The sequence below is a fragment of the Nicotiana tomentosiformis genome, chromosome 3, assembly GCF_000390325.3.
Source record: "Nicotiana tomentosiformis chromosome 3, ASM39032v3, whole genome shotgun sequence".
NCBI classification, from domain to species: Eukaryota; Viridiplantae; Streptophyta; class Magnoliopsida; order Solanales; family Solanaceae; genus Nicotiana; species Nicotiana tomentosiformis.
The window spans coordinates 141,273,067-141,290,895 of NC_090814.1; the positions used below are offsets into that span (position 1 = coordinate 141,273,067).

At 36.2% G+C, this 17,829-nt stretch overlaps 2 protein-coding genes across 2 annotated transcripts; one reads left to right on the top strand and one right to left on the bottom strand.

The window, feature by feature from the left end:
* The first annotated feature begins 544 nt into the window (after positions 1-544).
* Positions 545-14,243, top strand: LOC104089120 (histone deacetylase 15). Its single transcript, XM_009593962.3, has 19 exons — positions 545-679; positions 767-846; positions 1,322-1,626; positions 1,720-1,896; positions 2,011-2,125; positions 3,407-3,480; positions 3,691-3,766; positions 3,968-4,032; positions 4,585-4,640; positions 7,160-7,283; positions 7,365-7,490; positions 7,623-7,673; positions 8,126-8,194; positions 8,358-8,466; positions 11,606-11,685; positions 11,788-11,870; positions 11,966-12,011; positions 13,027-13,198; positions 13,840-14,243. Exons 3-19 carry the CDS (start codon positions 1,345-1,347, stop codon positions 13,971-13,973), a joined length of 1,839 nt encoding a protein of 612 aa, XP_009592257.1. The 5' UTR covers positions 545-679; positions 767-846; positions 1,322-1,344; the 3' UTR covers positions 13,974-14,243.
* Positions 14,244-15,035: 792 nt separating this feature from the next.
* On the bottom strand, positions 15,036-16,753 carry LOC104089113 (transcription factor MYBS1-like). The gene is made up of 2 exons (XM_009593942.4): positions 16,185-16,753; positions 15,036-15,694 (listed from the first exon to the last, which is right to left on the bottom strand). Exons 1-2 carry the CDS (start codon positions 16,604-16,606, stop codon positions 15,226-15,228), a joined length of 891 nt encoding a protein of 296 aa, XP_009592237.1. The 5' UTR covers positions 16,607-16,753; the 3' UTR covers positions 15,036-15,225.
* Positions 16,754-17,829: the final 1,076 nt, after the last annotated feature.

The window sequence follows — 17,829 nt, forward strand, 5'->3', positions numbered from 1 at the left end:
TAATGTCTCTTGGGAGTACCACAAATAACGGACTTACTAGTTCTTTTTCTATCTATGAAGTAATTTGACGACGCATATAGGTTCGTGTCGTCATTTGTGACCCACAGGAACTGGAATCGTGACAAAGATAGTGGTAGTATTCATGAGTCGCTAGTTCAACTGTCCCTTGAAGACATGGTCGAGACTTTAGTTGCCGCCCCCCTACTTACTCATTCGCAATTACATTGGATGGTTGTGATTTCTAGTTAATCAAATGTTCCAAAGAAAAAAAAAGGATACGTTCTTGCCAAACAGGCTATAAGCTTCCTATGTTGTTTGAGCCAAACAATGGGCTGATAACCAAATCTAGATGTCCTTCTTTTCTTCAACAACAACTCAGTATAATATCACTAGTGAGTGAGTCTAGGGAGTGTAGTGTGTATGCAGATTGTGTGTACGCAAATGTTACCCCTACCTGCATCAGTGAGATTGTTTCACAGTCTGACTTCCCAATTTTCTTGAAACAAAACAAAAAGAAAAACCCTAGAAAATAACACTCCTATTTATTGCGGAAAGGGGGTAAATAATTAAAAAAATAATAAAAAGGTAAACCTTCGGTCCATCGAACCGTTCATCAACCTCGGCTAACAAACCCTCTCGTCTTCCGCCCACAGACAGATTAGCAGTTCCATTGTCAGAGGTAGGAGAAAATTTTACTTTTGTGTTTCAGAAATATTCCACTTCTAAGTTCTAACTATTCCGAATCTTTTCTTTAATGGGAGTAAAGTTCCAGGTATCCTAAATTATACCGACGTCTTTGGTCTGATTACGACAAATACTTTACCGTCGTCGCTGCTACCGATACAGGTTCGTAAGTTATAAGAAACAGTTAGTATATTTTCCCCTACCGCAACTACATTGCACTTATTTTGGCTAACTTGAGAGGGGGTAAGTGTTCTTCACCTAGAATTTGTTTTATTCCATGATTTATCTTTATTTTTATCATTTAATTTGTGTTTTGAGTTGAGGAAAATGGAGGTTTTTGAAGAAAATTTTCAAAATGAAAAATCATGATTTGAGGGACGAATTGGTATCGGAATTTGATAATTTATTATGGTTGAATATTTGTATGATTTTGAACTTACCACAATTACAATACTTATCTCTACACAGATCTAGTCGTTGGAATTAAACAAATTTGTTAAACACTTTGTAGTGTCACGTTAGTGTTATAACAGTAAAGTGTAATGGTGCAGACCGCTTTGGCATTTGCAGTTTGTAAATTTGAAAGTGCTTGTCTAAATTTCATTTGATACTAATTAGTATTTGATGTTTGCCACAGATGATTGTGATTGCTGTGGAGAAATGATCTTGGCGGAGAATTATGTTATTAATTCTGAAGACAACGAGGTCTCAGAGACACTTAAAATGGGCAATTTAACTGGTGGAAAGACTGAAACCAATCTTCCAAATCAATCAGAAGTTGTTATATGTCAAGACTTAAATGGAAGATTGAACGGTGTTGGGTCCACATCTGTTTGTGATTATACCTGTCGTAATGATGGACACTTTGTGGAAGTGTCACAACATTGTACGAGAGATTCAGATGGCATCTCCGATTTGAACCCTGAGCGAGCTGCTATAACTGTGAGGCAGCTGCTATAGTTCATTTTGTATTTTTCAGTGATTTTGAAGGTGTGTGTTTAATGATTCCTTATTGTAATTTTGTTACAACTGCAGAAAAGTGTGAAGCGTGAAAATGACATGACCTTGGAGGATATGTACAATGCTCGGTACAATTTTGACGAGGATGACGATGACAGTGACTGGGAACCATCAGAAAAGCAAATAGAAGTTCCGAGGTGGTTCTGTGTCAATTGTACAATGGTCAATGTAGAGGATGTTTCCAATTGTGAAGTAAGTTGTGTATCTTTTTGGCTATTCTTCTTGCTCTTGTTCAGCATGTCCAGTTTCCTTCTACTGGAGACATTCTATAGGCTGTGGTTTATTTCTTGAATACTGCCTATGCAGGTATGCGGAGAACACAGAGAATCTGGAATCCTTACACGTGGATTTTTTGCTTCTCCATATCTGCCTGTAGAGGATGTCAACCAAGATGAGTTGCCTGTAACTGAAAATTCTGAAGGTTGGTAGTAATTCTTATTAAAATAATACATTTTATTTGGGCTTTTGATTGATTAAAAAACTGACTTTCTTGTGCAATGAACTGTATCATGATTAGTTGAAGTTATCCCATCATACAAAATATGCCCGTAGGAAAGGAATTTTGCAACTTTCCTAGAATAGTCTTAGACAAGGAATCTAGTTGTGGATGACAGTCAACCGATCATGTTAGCTGTGAAATTTATTTACTGGTGGAAGGAATAATGTTTTGGATGTTGAAGTCCACTATGTATCTGCTATTAGTGGGTGAGCCTTCGCCTTTTGTGTCCTCTCCTGCCAATGCGGTAACCATGTTTCTTGGTTCCATTTGCTTTACCATGTATTCAGATAGACCCCATCACAGCAAGAAAAGGTCAAATATTTTTAAATTAGAATGGAAGTCCAAAATGTAAGAGTGAGCTTATATGTTTATAACTTCATATTCAGGAGTCATTGTTCAAAATGCTTCTAGAACCAATGTAATTCATTAAAAAGAATAAAGTTGTTGGTTCACCCAAGTATAACTAAATTTTAGTATTTTCCATTTTTTTGATGACTCAAAGCAGATTTGTATCTACCATATGAAAAAGTATATAGTTATGTGGAAGCAAAAGCTGAGCCCAGGGGTGAACTTAGAATGTGTGAAGGGGTTGGCCTGGTGGCAATTGACTTGAGCCTTGGGGTTTGCTCCCTTTCAAGGTCTCAAGTTCGAAACCCACTGGGTGCAAACAATTTCTGAGGGCCATCGGACTGGGTAAAACCTGAATTAACCGTGGTGCACTTGCGGGAAACTCCTTGTCGTGGGCCTGTGCACCCCCGGGATTAGTCGGGGCTCAAAGAGACTCGGACACCCGGTGCAAATAAAAAATAAAAAAAAAAGAATATGTGAAGGTAAGGGGTAAAATATTTAGCTCAGCTGGAGCTCTTTAGAAAATGGAAGTTCTCAATCAAATATTTGGGCTTCAGGTGGTTGAGAGACCTGAAGACGTGATTGAGATGGCGTTTGTTTTTGAGGTTTGATAATTTTGTGGATGAACTGTCGTAGGTTATTTAATTGATTGCAAAGTGAAGTCCCTTGGATTTTGAGCAGACGTACCACTTCTAATAGCCTCTAACTTGTGAAACTCATTATTTTCCTTTTCCACCGGTGCATGTATCTATTACTAGTTTTATGTTTGTCTGTGTATTGCACGATATTGTTTATGCTCTCTCTTTTCATTTGTTTTAGCATAGCTAGTATATTGATTCTTCTTCACCGCTGTAGATCCGTGCAAGCAGAGTTCTTTATCATCCTCCACTGCTGTAGGGTTCGATGAAAGGATGTTGCTTCACACTGAAGTATGTTACTTCTCAATTTTTTATCTTCTGGGTTAATCTTTTATTTAATATTTTCTTATGACTTTTCTAGTAATCTAGTCCCATAAATGAGAAAGAGAAAAGAAGAATTCAGTTATTGTTTTTTGCATTTTGTTTAGGATATTAGTTAGTGAATACCAGTTTCCTGTTTTGATAAAGGTATTATTTCTGGGTTCTCTTTTGATTGAAAAGGTTGTAATGAAGTCTCATCCACATCCTGAAAGGCCAGACCGCCTCCGAGCCATTGCAGCTAGCCTCGCTACAGCAGGTTTTCTCCTATTCTTGTTATCCGCATGCAGTATGGAACATTACAGTGTTATAGCCTAGTGTTGTAATATGGGCATCCACACTTTCCCCTATTTTATGTGAAGTTGTAGAATATTTAAGTGGTTTAATGCTGTTTAAAATCTATGACATCAGTTCTCTGAAAATGATTATCTTGTTACTTGTGGTTTCTTGAAATGTTAAGGTATATTTCCGGGGAAGTGCTATCCCATTGCTGCAAGAGAAATTACAAGGGAAGAACTCCAGATGGTGAGATGCTTTCAAGTGCTTGTTGTTTAGTGGGCGAAGGGTTCTGCTATGTGTTGTATTCAGCATTATTTGATATTATCTGTACTAGTGTGCATTCTGAGACCCATAAGTATTGCAGTCAGTGAAGATGCTAGACTTTGCTTGTACTTTTCTCAAGTTTTTTACATTCTGCAATGTTGAGGTGAATAGCTTAACTAGTTTCAATCTAAAAAGTTGGCTAAGCGTCCTATCTACCTTTAAGTGAAGGGGGAAGCAAAAACAAAACATCCCTTGTAAAGATGGATTTATTGCTACTTATCCAATTACAGAAGCAAGCTGATAGGTTTTGCTTTCTCTAAAATCAGTCATGGTAAATTATGGTTTATTTGATCTTTAGGGACTGCTAAAAACCAAGTTTTCTACAAATAAAATATGGAAAATGGAAGGCTTCTTATTCAGCGACAACACCCAACATTTTTTAGTATTATGATTTATGTATCGAGAGACGAAGTTCTTTACTTCTAGAAATGAATTAGATTTTTCATATTCTAATTTTATATTTGGATCTTTTAGGTCCACTCCACGGAGAATATCGAAGCCGTTGATATTACCAGGCGTATGCTTGCCAGGTTTGAGAATATTGATCATTTACTTTTCATTTTTGTTGGTTGTTGTTTTTGTTTTAAGGTAGGTGACTGGGGGTGGAATAGAGAGGTCCAAGGTAAAGTAGAAGCTAAGAAAGCGCCGTATATAAAGCTAGTGGAGAACGCCGACGAGGAGGAGAAGAGGACGCTTAGGGAATGTTATAAGACGGCTAAGAAAGAGGCTAAGTTAGCGGTCACGACGGCTAAGACTGCAACATCTGAACGCTGGTATGTGGAACTTGGGGGTAGAGGCGGTGACAAGAGACTGTTCAGGTTAGCCAAGGTTCGAGAGAGGAAGTCTCGGGACCTGGACCAAGTGAGGTGCATCAAAGACAAGGATGACAAAGTATTGGTGAAGAGACGTGCATTAGACGCAGGTGGCAGTCATACTTCCACAAACTCTTGAGCGAGGATGAGGACATGGACATTGTGCTTGGTGAGTTGGAGAACTCAGAGAACCAGCGTGATTTTAGGTTTTGTAGGCGTATTAAGGTTGAGGAGGTAATGCGAAAGATGAGTAGAGGCAGGGCGACTGGGCCAGACGAGATCCCGGTAGAATTATGGAAGGCCGTGGGACGGGTAGGCTTGGAGTGGCTTACTGGACTGTTTAATGTCATTTTTAGGACTAAGAAGATGCCTCAAGAATGGAGGTGGAGTTTGATGGTCCTGTTGTACCGGGAGGTTGAGGAGGTAATGTGAAAGATGAGTAGAGGCAGGGCGACTGGGCCAGACGAGATCCTGGTAGAATTATGGAAGGCTGTGGGACGGGTAGGCTTGGAGTGGCTTACTGGATTGTTTAATGTCATTTTTAGGACTAAGAAGATGCCTCAAGAATAGAGGTGGAGTTTGATGGTCCTGTTGTACAAGAATAAGGGTGATATCCAAAATTGTAACAACTACAGGGGTATCAAGCTATTGAGTCAGACAATGAAAGTGTGGGAGAGGGTAGTGGAGAGGAGGTTGGGGAGGAGTGTGTCTATTTCGGAGAATCAGTTCGGTTTCATGCCGGGGCGTTCGGCCACTGAAGCCATTCATCTTGTGAGGAGGTTGATGGAGCAGTATCGGTAAAGGAAAACGGACCTGCATATGGTGTTTATCGATTTAGAAAAAACTTACGATAAAGTCCTAAGGGAGGTTCTATGGAGATGTCTGGAGGTTAGTGGTGTTCCGGTAGCATACATTAGGGTGATTGAGGATATATACGATGGAGTGAAGACCCGGGTGAGGATTGTGGGAGGAGACTCAGACTTATTTGCCCTGGCGATGGACCTGCTAACGCGCCACATTCAGGGGGAGGTGCCATGGTGTATGTTATTTGCAGATGGCATAGTGTTAATCGATGAGACGTGCTGCGGGGTTAGCGATCGGCTGGAGCTGTGGAGGCAGACCCTGGAGTCTAATGGTTTCAAATTGAGCAAGACAAAAACTGAATACTTGGAGTGCAAGTTCAGTGTGGGGACGCAGGAAACAGAAGCGGAGGTGACGCTTGATACGTAAGTCATCCCTAAGAGAGATAGTTTCAAATATCTTGGGTTTGTTATTCAGGAGAACAGGGAGATTGACGAAGATGTTACGCATCATGTTGGAGCGGGGTGGATGAAATGAAGGCTTGCGTCTGGTGTTTTGTGTGATAGGAATGTGTCACTTAGACTTTAAAGGCAAGTTCTACAAAGTGGTAGTTAGGCCGACTATGTTGTATGGAGCCGAGTGTTGGCCAGTCAAGAAATCTCATGTCCAGAAGATGACAGTAGCAGAGATGAGGATGTTGAGATGGATGTGTGGGCATATCAGGAAATACCGGATTAAGAATGAAGTTATTAGGGACAAGGTGAGTGTGGTCCCCGTGAAAGACAAGTTGCGAGAATCGAGGCTACACCGATGCCCCGGTGAGGAGATGTGAGAGGCTGACCATGGCGGGTCAGAGGAGAGGCAGAGAGAGGCCTAGGAAGTATTGGGAGAGGTGATTAGGCAGGATATGGCACTACTTCAGCTTACCGAGGACATGACCCTCAATAGGGAGGTCTAGAGTTCGAGGATTAGGGTTGTGGGTTGACAGGTAGTCGAGAGTCTCTTCTAGTCGTACTAGTAGTATTAGTCCTAGTCCTGTATTCTCCTATTCCGAGTTCCTTGTTAGACGATGTGGCATTATTGCCCGTAGTTTTCGCACTTCTCTTATAGCTTCGTATTCCTAGTTTCTTTGCTATTACATGTTGTGCTATTTGTTTCTGTTATCTTATTTCCTTTCCATTGTAATTGTTTGTTTATTGTGTCCTTTTCACTGTTCTTGAGCCGAGGGTCTATCGGAAACAACCTCTTTTCCTTCATAAGGTGGGTAAGGTTTGCGTACACATTACCCTCCCCAGACCCCACGTGTGGGATTGCACTGATTTTGTTGTTGTTTTTTTGTTTTGTTTTAAGGTAATAGTTGTACTGGGACTATTCTCATGATATAGAAAATCTTATAATTAGTATTTATCTTGATCAAGAGCTTTTCAAAATGGCAGTTATTTTACACCTGATACATATGCAAATGAACATTCAGCGTGTGCTGCCAGGCTTGCAGCAGGTTTATGTGCTGACCTTGCTTCAGCAATTTTCTCCGGGCGTGTCAAAAATGGTTTTGCTCTGGTAATAATTTGCATTTGATTTGGCGTTCTCCATATAAGAAGAAAATCCACCCTCATATATTCTTTATAAAAAATGAGTCAGGTTCGTCCTCCCGGCCACCATGCTGGTGTGAAACAGGCCATGGGCTTCTGTCTCCACAACAATGCAGCAATTGCTGCATCAGCAGCTGAGGCCGCTGGTGCAAAGAAGGTGTTAATAGTTGATTGGGTAATTACTAATGCTATATCTTTATCCTTGATTGCATTTGCTTTCAGTTAACATGGGATATTTTACTCGTGTAATACACAAGAAATGCAAAAGTTGTAACCTATTCGGTAATTTATTTTCTCATTTCTGCAGGATGTTCATCATGGGAATGGTACACAAGAAATATTTGAGAGAAGAAAATCTGTAAGCTATGAATTGCTAAACTGAGTTTGTGTTATGATCAATCTTTTGCTAAACACTGAAATGGGCCTTCATGTTGCCACTCGAGATACTCTTCTTTTCTATCCCTTTGATACTGTCTTTGTCCCAGTTTCTGTACACATATCTTGATTAGCAGAATATGTTAAGAAATTAGTATGACTTTACATTTTTATTGAATGCAGTTATTGAAATATTGGAAATCTTGTAAAGTTAATTGATAAGCAAAACATCTACACCGCGAATTATAAACAGAATATTAATTTACTGGGATAATTTTATTTCCAAAATTTTTTAGACATCTTAAAATGAGAATGTTTATCACATGATTTGGGACACGGGGAGTGTATTATAAATAATTTCCCTACAGTGCAAATCTGTTATTTGGTAGGGAGAAATTCTTTATGACTGAATGTTGTGGTACTCTTACTGAGCAGGTTTTGTATATATCATTGCACAGACATGAGGGTGGAAGATTCTACCCTGGTACAGGAGCTGCCGATGAGGTACTCGTTTCTCATCAAAATAACCCTTAAATTTGAGTTAATTCATTTCAAGCTCTTTCTAGAAAAGGCGTCCATAGATCATGATTTTCATGTGTGTTTTGTTTTGAAATCACATTCATTAGAGATGCATTTGGATGTCACAGTTTATATTCCTATTTTGCAGGTTGGTTCCATGGGCGCAGAAGGATACTGTGTGAATATTCCTTGGAGCCGTGGGGGAGTGGGTGACAAGGATTACATTTTTGCATTTGAGCAAGTTGTGCTTCCTATAGGTATTTTTTATTTATCTATGAAGAAATTATGTAAAATCAAACCTTACTAAAAAGAAACTATGAAATAAACTAGTAGAAAAAGAAAGTGAGGATACTTGGAAAAGGTGATTTAGTGAAGTGCCAGGCTGAGGCTAGATAATATCCCTTGTTGACATAAGCCAAAGTCAAGCATCCATGATTGCCAAGTAAATGTGGGCATGTTATGCTCCTTTCTTGATAGTTTATGACTGGGATGCCAAAAGCTAGTTCTTACTTCTTACTTGCACAGAGAGGACTCCATCAAAGACAAATGAACTTGTGCATGATGTCTTTAGTTTACCTTTTCTTAAAATAAAAAATTGGAGCTTATTGATAAATGGTAAATGGAACCCCTTTCCAATTTTTTTTTACACTTGGATACTGATTAACATGTACCTTGGGGAGCACGTACCTACGTACTTCATGTTTCGAGGAGTCATCATGAATTTTTACTAGGTTTATTTTGAGTGTCAACATGCAACCTTCCTCCTTTATTTAGGTTTGTGACCGGCAATATGAGCAAGCTCACACAGGTAGGAGGATGGATAAACTAGATGTTGTGACGAAAGTCACATGAAAAATGGCACCACTATGTATTTTTTCAGCTAATATGGAGAGAGAAATTGAGGAACTTTTGAAGATTCGAAAGACTAATTCATGTCATTCAAAAACTCGCTTTTATTCCGTTGTTACTTTGTGTAGAGAGGAAATACCATGTTGTGTTGATGGTTGGATTTTTGGTGGCTTATTTTGAACACCATCTTCATGTACATTTATCAAATTCTTGACCTTCTGCATATTGATCAAATTAGTTTGTTATATTTTTCATCAGCGTTATATGCATTATGCATATTTTAGTGGTTGATTATTCGTAGCTCACTTGATTTCTTGTTCTTTAACTCTTAATACTGAACTATAACTAATTTTGCTCTATTTTTATTTGTTTCATCATCAGCGGTCTTTTAAGCAACAAATTTATGGTCCCCACGATTTGAGTTAACTTGAAAAATAATTTTACTTTTAAGAATTTAAAATACTTAATTATTTGTTCTCAATATTAAAATAAATAATTTTTTTGATTATTGGAATTCTTAATATTAGCTCATATCAAATATTAAATATTTAATTCTTCTATATTATTCGCAATAAAGAATTCTATTTCCAAATGGTAAAGGAATTGCATTTTTGCACTTTGTGTTTGCTGAAGTGTTAGTGTTATTGTTATTGACTTTCTTCAACCATTTTTCTTTCTCTATCTTTCTCTTTTATATTATTAAAAATATTTTTTAGTTGTTTGCTCCAAGTGTTGAGTGTAATTTTTTAACATATAGCTTTGTATATGTATATATATTTTATTACTATAAATTAAAATTATACCCCAAGGATAAAAGAACACATGAAATTTAATTTTGTAAATTGTTACTATTTTTTTTTTTTTTTTTGATGACCGAGAAATCCGTCTGGGGTCGATCCTTTGGACCAACCGCAGCCTTCGAAACTCGGTGGATAATGGGCCCGCCCCTCTACCCTCTTCTCCACTTAAATACCAGGCTTTGCTTTGCATGGTGTGGGGGCTTGAACCTGTGACCTAAGACACAAATCCACCACCCTTTGCCACTTGAGCTAGGCCCTGGGGGCAACTGTTACTATTTATTGACATGGGTAACTATGGAGTCTGAATCAAATAAATATACAGTAGATCGTAAGGGCAGCCCGGTGCACGTTTTAGTTACTAAATAAAAAAGGAAAATAATTAGACGACTCAGTTTGAATTCATTTTGTCTTTTATTGTTTTTCAAGTGTGTATTTTAATCAAGTTAACTCTTAATACTTAACTATAACTAATTTTGCTCTATTTTTATTTGTTTCATCATGAGCGGTCTTTTATGCAACAAATTTATGGTCCCCACGATTTGAGTTAACTTGAAAAATAATTTTACATTTAAAAATTTAAAATACTTATTTATTTGTTCTCAATATTAAAATAAATAATTTTTTTGCTTATTCGAATTCTTTATGTTAGCTCATATAAAATATTAAATATTTAATTGTTCTATATTATTCTCAATAAAGAATTCGATTTCCAAATGGTAAAGGAATTGCATTTTTGCACTTTGTGTTTACTGAAGTGTTAGTGTTATTGACTTTCTTCAATCATTTTTCTTTCTCTATCTTTCTCTTTTATATTATTAAAAATATTTTTTAGTTGTTTGTTCTAAGTGTTGAGTGTAATTTTTTAACACATAGCTTTGTGTGTATATATATATATATATATATATATATATATATATTTTATTACTATAAATTAAAATTATACCCCAAGGATAAAAGAACACATGAAATTTAATTTTGTAAACTGTTACTATTTATTGACCTGGGTAACTATGGTGCCTGAATCGAATAAATATACAGTAGATCGTTCTTATATAAGATTAATATAACTATTTCTCCTATATATTTTTCTTATTTATGGAATCGTTTGTATCATCCTATATTTTAAAATGAGTAAATTAATATTGATGTTCTTATAAGATTAAAATAACTATTTCTCCTATTTTTCTAATTTATGGAATCGTTCGTATCATCCTATATTTTAGTCGAAGTAAATTAAAGATGATAAGGATAGTTTATTAAGAAGAATTACTCAAATAGCTGCGCATCTAACCACTTAAACTAAAAATAGCCGGTGGAGGTATAATATATGCATAATTTATGTATTATATGTGTATAATTGTATATTATCAATGTATAATCTATGTGTATGGCTAGAAAAAGTAAACAATGAATATGACCGGCTATTTGTGTAAAGATTCCTATTAAAGGTAAAATCTTCATGATTATAAAGTCCTAAATATTAGGAGTTTTTGTCTAGTTCAAATAAGGAAAGGTTTATAGTCAAATTTTTTGTTAACTTCAAAGTCCTAAATATTAGGAAAATAATTACTAAATTATAATTTTGCCTGATATAAAACAAGTTTTAAAAAACGAACAACATTTCGCTAAGGGGCTTCGTGCTTTTAATAAAATATAGATATTGACATAGATTTATTTCTCTTTAGAAAATAGGAAAAACAAGAAAGAAAGCGAACTCATTAACTTCTCTATTTCCACCTTGTTGCAGCTTTGGACTTCAATCCAGACTTTACTATCATTTCAGCAGGATTTGATGCTGCTAGGGGTGATCCCCTTGGTTGCTGTGATGTAAGAATTTTTCTAAGTATCGACTAGTTTAATGTTGTACTCATTTCTCCTCTTGTATGTTGCATGTCCTACGTTGTGTTACCTTTGGGATCATCTTTGCAGGTAACTCCTGCTGGTTATGCATCAATGACTCAAAGGTTGAGTGCATTGTCAGGTGGAAAATTGCTTGTTATTCTTGAGGGCGGGTTTGTGTCTTCTCTTTGCTCCTTTATCTTGTTGTTTAGTCCAAGAGAACTTGAGATTTATATGTTTTCTTGTTTTGAATGGCAATGTTTTGCAGCTACAATCTTCGTTCAATTTCATCATCAGCTACATCAGTGATTAAGGTAAAATTTACTCTAATTTAGGCCGAGGTAGTGAATGGTGGAGAGGGAAGAACTGACAAACAGCGCATGTAAAAGAACTTACTGTTGGAACAAAAGAAAGAACTTACATTGTCTCCCATTAAACTTACAGTTTGAAAGAGGAAAAGAACTTGCAGTGTCAGGAGGGTGTGTTTTTATCAGTGTGGACAAATACATAGAGGATGTCAAGACTCGAGGGGAAAAAACCAAGACATTATTCTTTCCCCTCTAGTCTTACTTCACTTCTATCATGACTATCACTACTAATTCAGTGTGATGAATCTTTCAACTGCTTCCGGTTGTACGTGCATAGTGCAAAAAGTTCAGGCTTCTTGGTCAGGACCAGGTGGCTTGATATTGTATTAGTCATCTTTTTGAGTAATGGCATGCTTTGACCTATTATTTTTTAAACACATTGGTTCGTACATCAAGCATATTTTGAAATCCTGGTTGAGTAATGTAGAATGAATTGTTGAGTGATGGCATGCTTTGACCTATTGTTTTTTTTTAAACACTTTGCTTTGTGCATCAAGCATATTTTGAAATCCTGGCTGCGCAATGTAGAATGAATTGTACATTCTTATGTGTTTTTCTACAAAGGGACTATGCATCCAGCATCTTTTTCAGTTCACTTCACGAGCAGATAAACATAAACCAGAGAAATTATTAATGTGACTAGAACAATCAACTCTTTGGATAATTTTAAGGTTTCATGACTAGGATTTACATCTCTTATTGAAGCGAGCTTTTCTGGCAGTATGTTTGGAGAAGTCTAGATTACAAATTGTGGATATATCACACAGTTTGTTCCTTTTTTGGTAATGCTACTTTTAACTAGATTATTCTAGATCCTGAACATGCGTTGATGCTGCATTCTTAATAGTGATGGGGTGGTGACTTGGAAACTGCAGAACATTTTGTTTTGAAGATTTATCCTTCAAACTGCTGGTGTGTGCAGAAGTTGATTTCTTTTCTGATGTTGTCCTTTCTTATGTAGGTCTTGCTTGGTGAAAGTCCTGTGATTGACCTAGACAATACTGTACCTTCCAAATCTGGATTGCGAAGTGTTATGGATGTTTTAAAGATTCAGATGAACTATTGGCCTACATTGGAGACAAACTTCATCAAATTGCAGTCAAAATGGGGACACTACGTTTTTCAGGACACAAGTAAGTTACTTGAATTTACTCTGGGCTCCATATCTGAGGTCCGTGTTTTCTTTTTTGTCACTAGTTTGGATGATGAGCTTTTGTTTTCTCTTTTAGTCTATAGAGTTTCTCCAGTTAGTCCTGTGATTTTTGTGTCAACTGTCACTGCTTTATAAATGTGCAACAATTCAAAAATTTCAGTTAAAATTCGAGAAATATACAACAATTCTGTGACCTACCTGAAATGCAATATTCTATAGCAGAATGAAACTGGCCTCTCATATACTGATTGGTGCAGCTTCTATTTTCTTTACTAAAATGTGGTAAAAATTCATCAAATGTGAAGCTGAATGATCACCTAATATCAAAAATAGTTTCAACTCCGAGGATGGTAAAGGATCAAAATAAACCCCAATTGAAATCCTTCGGCACTTGTTGGTAGTATATAATGTGGAGGCCTTATGCATATCAGCTGATAATTCCCAATACTTTTTCTGTATAAAGTGCATTGGTCGTTGAGTGTTGAATTGATCATTTCTTTGAATGATAAGTCTCAGGACAGTTAGCTTTCTGTAGTCTTTTAGACACTAAATTCTGCAATGGTGTTGATGAGGATTGGGCTTCTAGTGTGTTTAACTATATCCTTGTTGGCCCTGATGCAGGAAAACAGAGTAAGCGAAGACGCAGGACTGGTCTACCAATATGGTGGCGATGGGGACGAAAGAGATGGTTGTATCAGATACTGTCCAAGCAGCTGCGAGCAAAATCCTGTTGTAACTATTCTTGTGGATGTTGACTCTCTTTGTAATCTACATACATTAGGTCTTTAGACCATGCTGCTGTTTTGTACTTGAGTGAAACTAGCGTCGCCTAATATTCTTTTTTTGGTCATTATGCTTAGACTTCCATCGCCCTCTGGACAGACTTGGAATAGTAGTTTCAATTTGTAGTGGTCTAATTCTAGTACTGCCTAATTTTCTAATTTACCAGCATGTGTATGAACGACTGTGGTTCTAAAGAACTTGCAGTAATCAACAAACGAGCTGAAAAATGGTTACTTCCCTTATTTGTTTACTGTGCCCATTCATATAATTGGCAGGTTTTTTCATAATTTTTTTAGTGAAATAGCTTGCCGTCAAGAATTACATTGGCATTTGCCCTTTGGGAATTGCATGCAGAAAAGCAGAAGTCCAATTATATGAGGCACGAGAGCGCTGTTGGTTATAAATATCTAAAGTACGGAGGGAAAGAGGAACTCTCGTCGCCTCGTAGGTTTTACATCGCTGTTCCTCAACGGTTAATAGGTTTAAGTTATAAGGGTTTGCGCATTATTTATGTAATTTATTATGGAACTTCATTTTTATTAAAAAAAAATTGGGATTAAAATTTGTTGCACTTTAATTTTATATTTTAATTTACACTAGATTTTTTTTTTATAACTGTTGATACTGCCTTTTTTTTCATGTTTTTTTTTCTTTTTAAAAGTGTTATGACTGCTTTGTTTGAGCAACAGTCTTTTCACTTGTGGGATTAGGATTATATTTGGTTGTTATTTGTTGGAAATTATTTTATAAAAGATGTAGGGAAAGAAAAAAAAAGATTCTAGATTTTCAAGAGAAAGTTCCAAAGTTCCTCTCTTCTTTTTCTCCACATAACCTTCATTTGTTGTTGTCCGCGGACCCCCACCATCTTGTACCACTGAAGCTATTGCCTTTTCTTTTTCTTGCATTCACTGTTCTTATTGGTGGATTTGGGTGCTGTACACTTCCTCTACTTTTGGCTGCCAATGTACTCGAATTGCAAATTAGATGCCAAAAAGAACCCCTTGTACGTTGTGCAAAAGAATTGTTGATTAACCTAGAAACTAAACTCTAGTATTTACAAATTTCTCAATTGCATAAAAAAGAACAATTGGAACAACTAAAAGATACTTAAAACAAGGCAGGAGCCTTTCAAAAATTCAGTTTCACCAGCAGCTAAAAAAACATTTATGTTATGACTCTATAGTCTATAGAATTAGAAAAAAAAATTCGAGTAATATGCACAATTTACTGGTGCATAGGTGGCGGGTGCGGCGGCGGTATGGGATATGCAACTGGAAGAACATAAGGAGGATGGTGTCCATGAGGAAGCATAACTGGAGTTCCGACGGCGGACGCCATGTGACTGGGCGGAGCAGCGACGGGATGTCCCATCGGAGCACCGTACATGCCGAAACCATGCATATTGGGCTGGTTTCTATGCTTGATATTGGGCCCAAGTGCAGCTGGATTTGATGGATTTGGATTGGGCTGTTGGCCCGTAATAGGAGCCTGATGAATTGATACATCTCCACCGTTAATACTTGTAATATCATGAATACTTGACCTTCTTCTATCTCTATTCATTGAATTTAAACGAATAAAGTACTTTTGGGCATGACTAGCCACTTGTGTTGGTGTTCTTGATATCACAAAATTCCTTGAGATACTTCTCCAATCTCCTTTCCCAAATTTGTCTAAACCTAGCAAAAATAACCTGTAAACCAAACAAAAGAGATAAAATCAGACATAGCATTAGAAATTGTCTGAATTAGTATGTACAACAATAATAATAATTACACCTCAATTTCCAACTAATGTCGCCTGAATGAATTATTTCTGACCAAGTTACTCTATTTAAACTATCTCATATCAAATATTATGCACATACAATAATTTTATTAGAAGTTGTATAACTAAAAAATTTCTAAAAGGCTAAATTGCTCCTAAAAAGCATAGGATCTTAAGTAAAAATTTCTAAGTTAGTGCAATTGAATTTCCTTTTTACTGCCGTACCTATAGTAAAATTTCCTATATCTAAATTAGTGCAACAATAATAACTAAGTACCAATGCCAAACAAGTTATGACTCTCACCAATTGAACTACAATCTAGGGAAATACGGCATATTTAGCAAAACTTTTCCATTTAATCCTCAACTCAAAGTCTAAATTAGTGCAATTGAGAGAAAAAAATTCAGTTCCGTACCTATGTTCTTCTTCAGTCCAAGGAATACCCTTTCGTCTTTCTTGTTCAGCCTTAGAATTTCCTTTACCAGAATGGCCAATCGGGTCATGTGTTGGACCCGAAAATCCATTTACATAACCAGAATTGGAGCGTCGGTCCACTGACCCAGAATAACCTAAATTGGTTTCCTTATTTGAAGAGGAAGAAGATTCTTCTCCTATGTAATTGGGAAGTGGAACGTGACCAGCATCAATGGCTGCAACATCATCAACAAGGAGCTGATAATGTCGTTTGATTTCGTCAATGGTTTTTGTGGGGACCACTGCAGCAAATTTCTCCCATTGTTGTTCAGAATCCTCAACCCAGTGCATTGCAATTGCATTTTCAAAAGCTTTTTCTTCTTCTTTGCTCCACACTTCTGAAGGTAAATCTGAAACTGACATATTTCTTTTTTATTTGCTGCGTTTTTATTTTTCAGTTTAATACAACTTTTTTCCAATTAGGGAGAAGGAAAATAGTTGGTGCACAGGAATAGAAAGGTAGTAGAGAGAAAATATGAGAGTGCAGGATAAGAATGGGAGGTATCAATTGTATTAATGGAGAAGGAGGACCACTTGGGAAATTGAAGGGGATGGGCTGATTTGTCACGTTCGTAACTAAGTCATGCAACAAAATTACAAAAAAAGAAATAAAATAATATTCGAGAATAACTTTGGCTGTGTATTTTTATTCCGGTTTGGAGTCAATATATAGGTATAAACTTTAGCTTACAATAAGGAAAATGAAAATTAAGAAGGAAATAAACACAGGGAATCAATTAAGGATTCTAAGTAATGTAAATATTACTATATGTACAAAAGGGGAAACTAATATAAAGTTGTATATACAAGATCTTATATAAAGGAAAGCAAAATTTGAAGAAGGAAATAAAGAGTAAAAGATGCTATGCAGGAAATCAATTACGGGTACTAATAAGTAAACGAAATATCCTATGTACAAAAAATGAAAATAGATAAGAGAAAATTAATTAAAATTTAGTATACAAAGGAAAATAATTCAAGATCTAGTATACAAGGAAATTAATTTCCACATATATATTAAGCTCATGTCGACCAAAAGTAAGAAGAATAATTAAAAGAGAAAGCTATGATTAAGAAGGTGGAATATAAAGATTGAAACATGCAGTAAAAATTGGCATCCATTTGAAAAGTGGCAACTTACTGCCTCTTCCTTTTTGTGACTTGACTCAATCTGATATAGCTATTTTAACACTTAGCAATGATTGAGAGGGTGAATGGCGTTAAATGCAATGAGAGGCTCCTATAAAAGTCTTGTCTGACACTACCAGTTGACAATCATGTATATATGACTAGTATTTGCGGTAAAATATTTACTTGCAACAATTTTTATATTAAATTTATAAATACATAATAACACATATTTGAACAAAAGCTTTATAATTAAATTATGACTAATTAATTTATATTTTTATATTATTAAATTACTTAATTATGGTTGTTTGATATTTGTTTGTTATAAATATCCGATGCAAGTAAATTTTTACTTATTTCTCCGTAGCTAATTTCTTGAAATATAAGGGTTTTCTTTTTCATGATTTCTTTAGTTAAGACTCTAGCTAATGTACCATTTTTTTTGGTTCGACATG

Excerpts from the sequence above, each read along its gene's own strand:
- LOC104089120 (XM_009593962.3), top strand. The coding sequence starts at position 1,345 with ATGATCTTGGCGGAGAATTATGTTATTAATTCTGAAGACAACGAGGTC. Across the intron at positions 1,627-1,719 it reads CTGAGCGAGCTGCTATAACT|AAAAGTGTGAAGCGTGAAAA; the intron begins GTGAGGCAGCTG and ends TTACAACTGCAG. Across the intron at positions 11,686-11,787 it reads ATCCCCTTGGTTGCTGTGAT|GTAACTCCTGCTGGTTATGC; the intron begins GTAAGAATTTTT and ends TCATCTTTGCAG.
- LOC104089113 (XM_009593942.4), bottom strand. The coding sequence starts at position 16,606 with ATGTCAGTTTCAGATTTACCTTCAGAAGTGTGGAGCAAAGAAGAAGAA. Across the intron at positions 15,695-16,184 it reads TGGACTGAAGAAGAACATAG|GTTATTTTTGCTAGGTTTAG; the intron begins GTACGGAACTGA and ends TTTGGTTTACAG.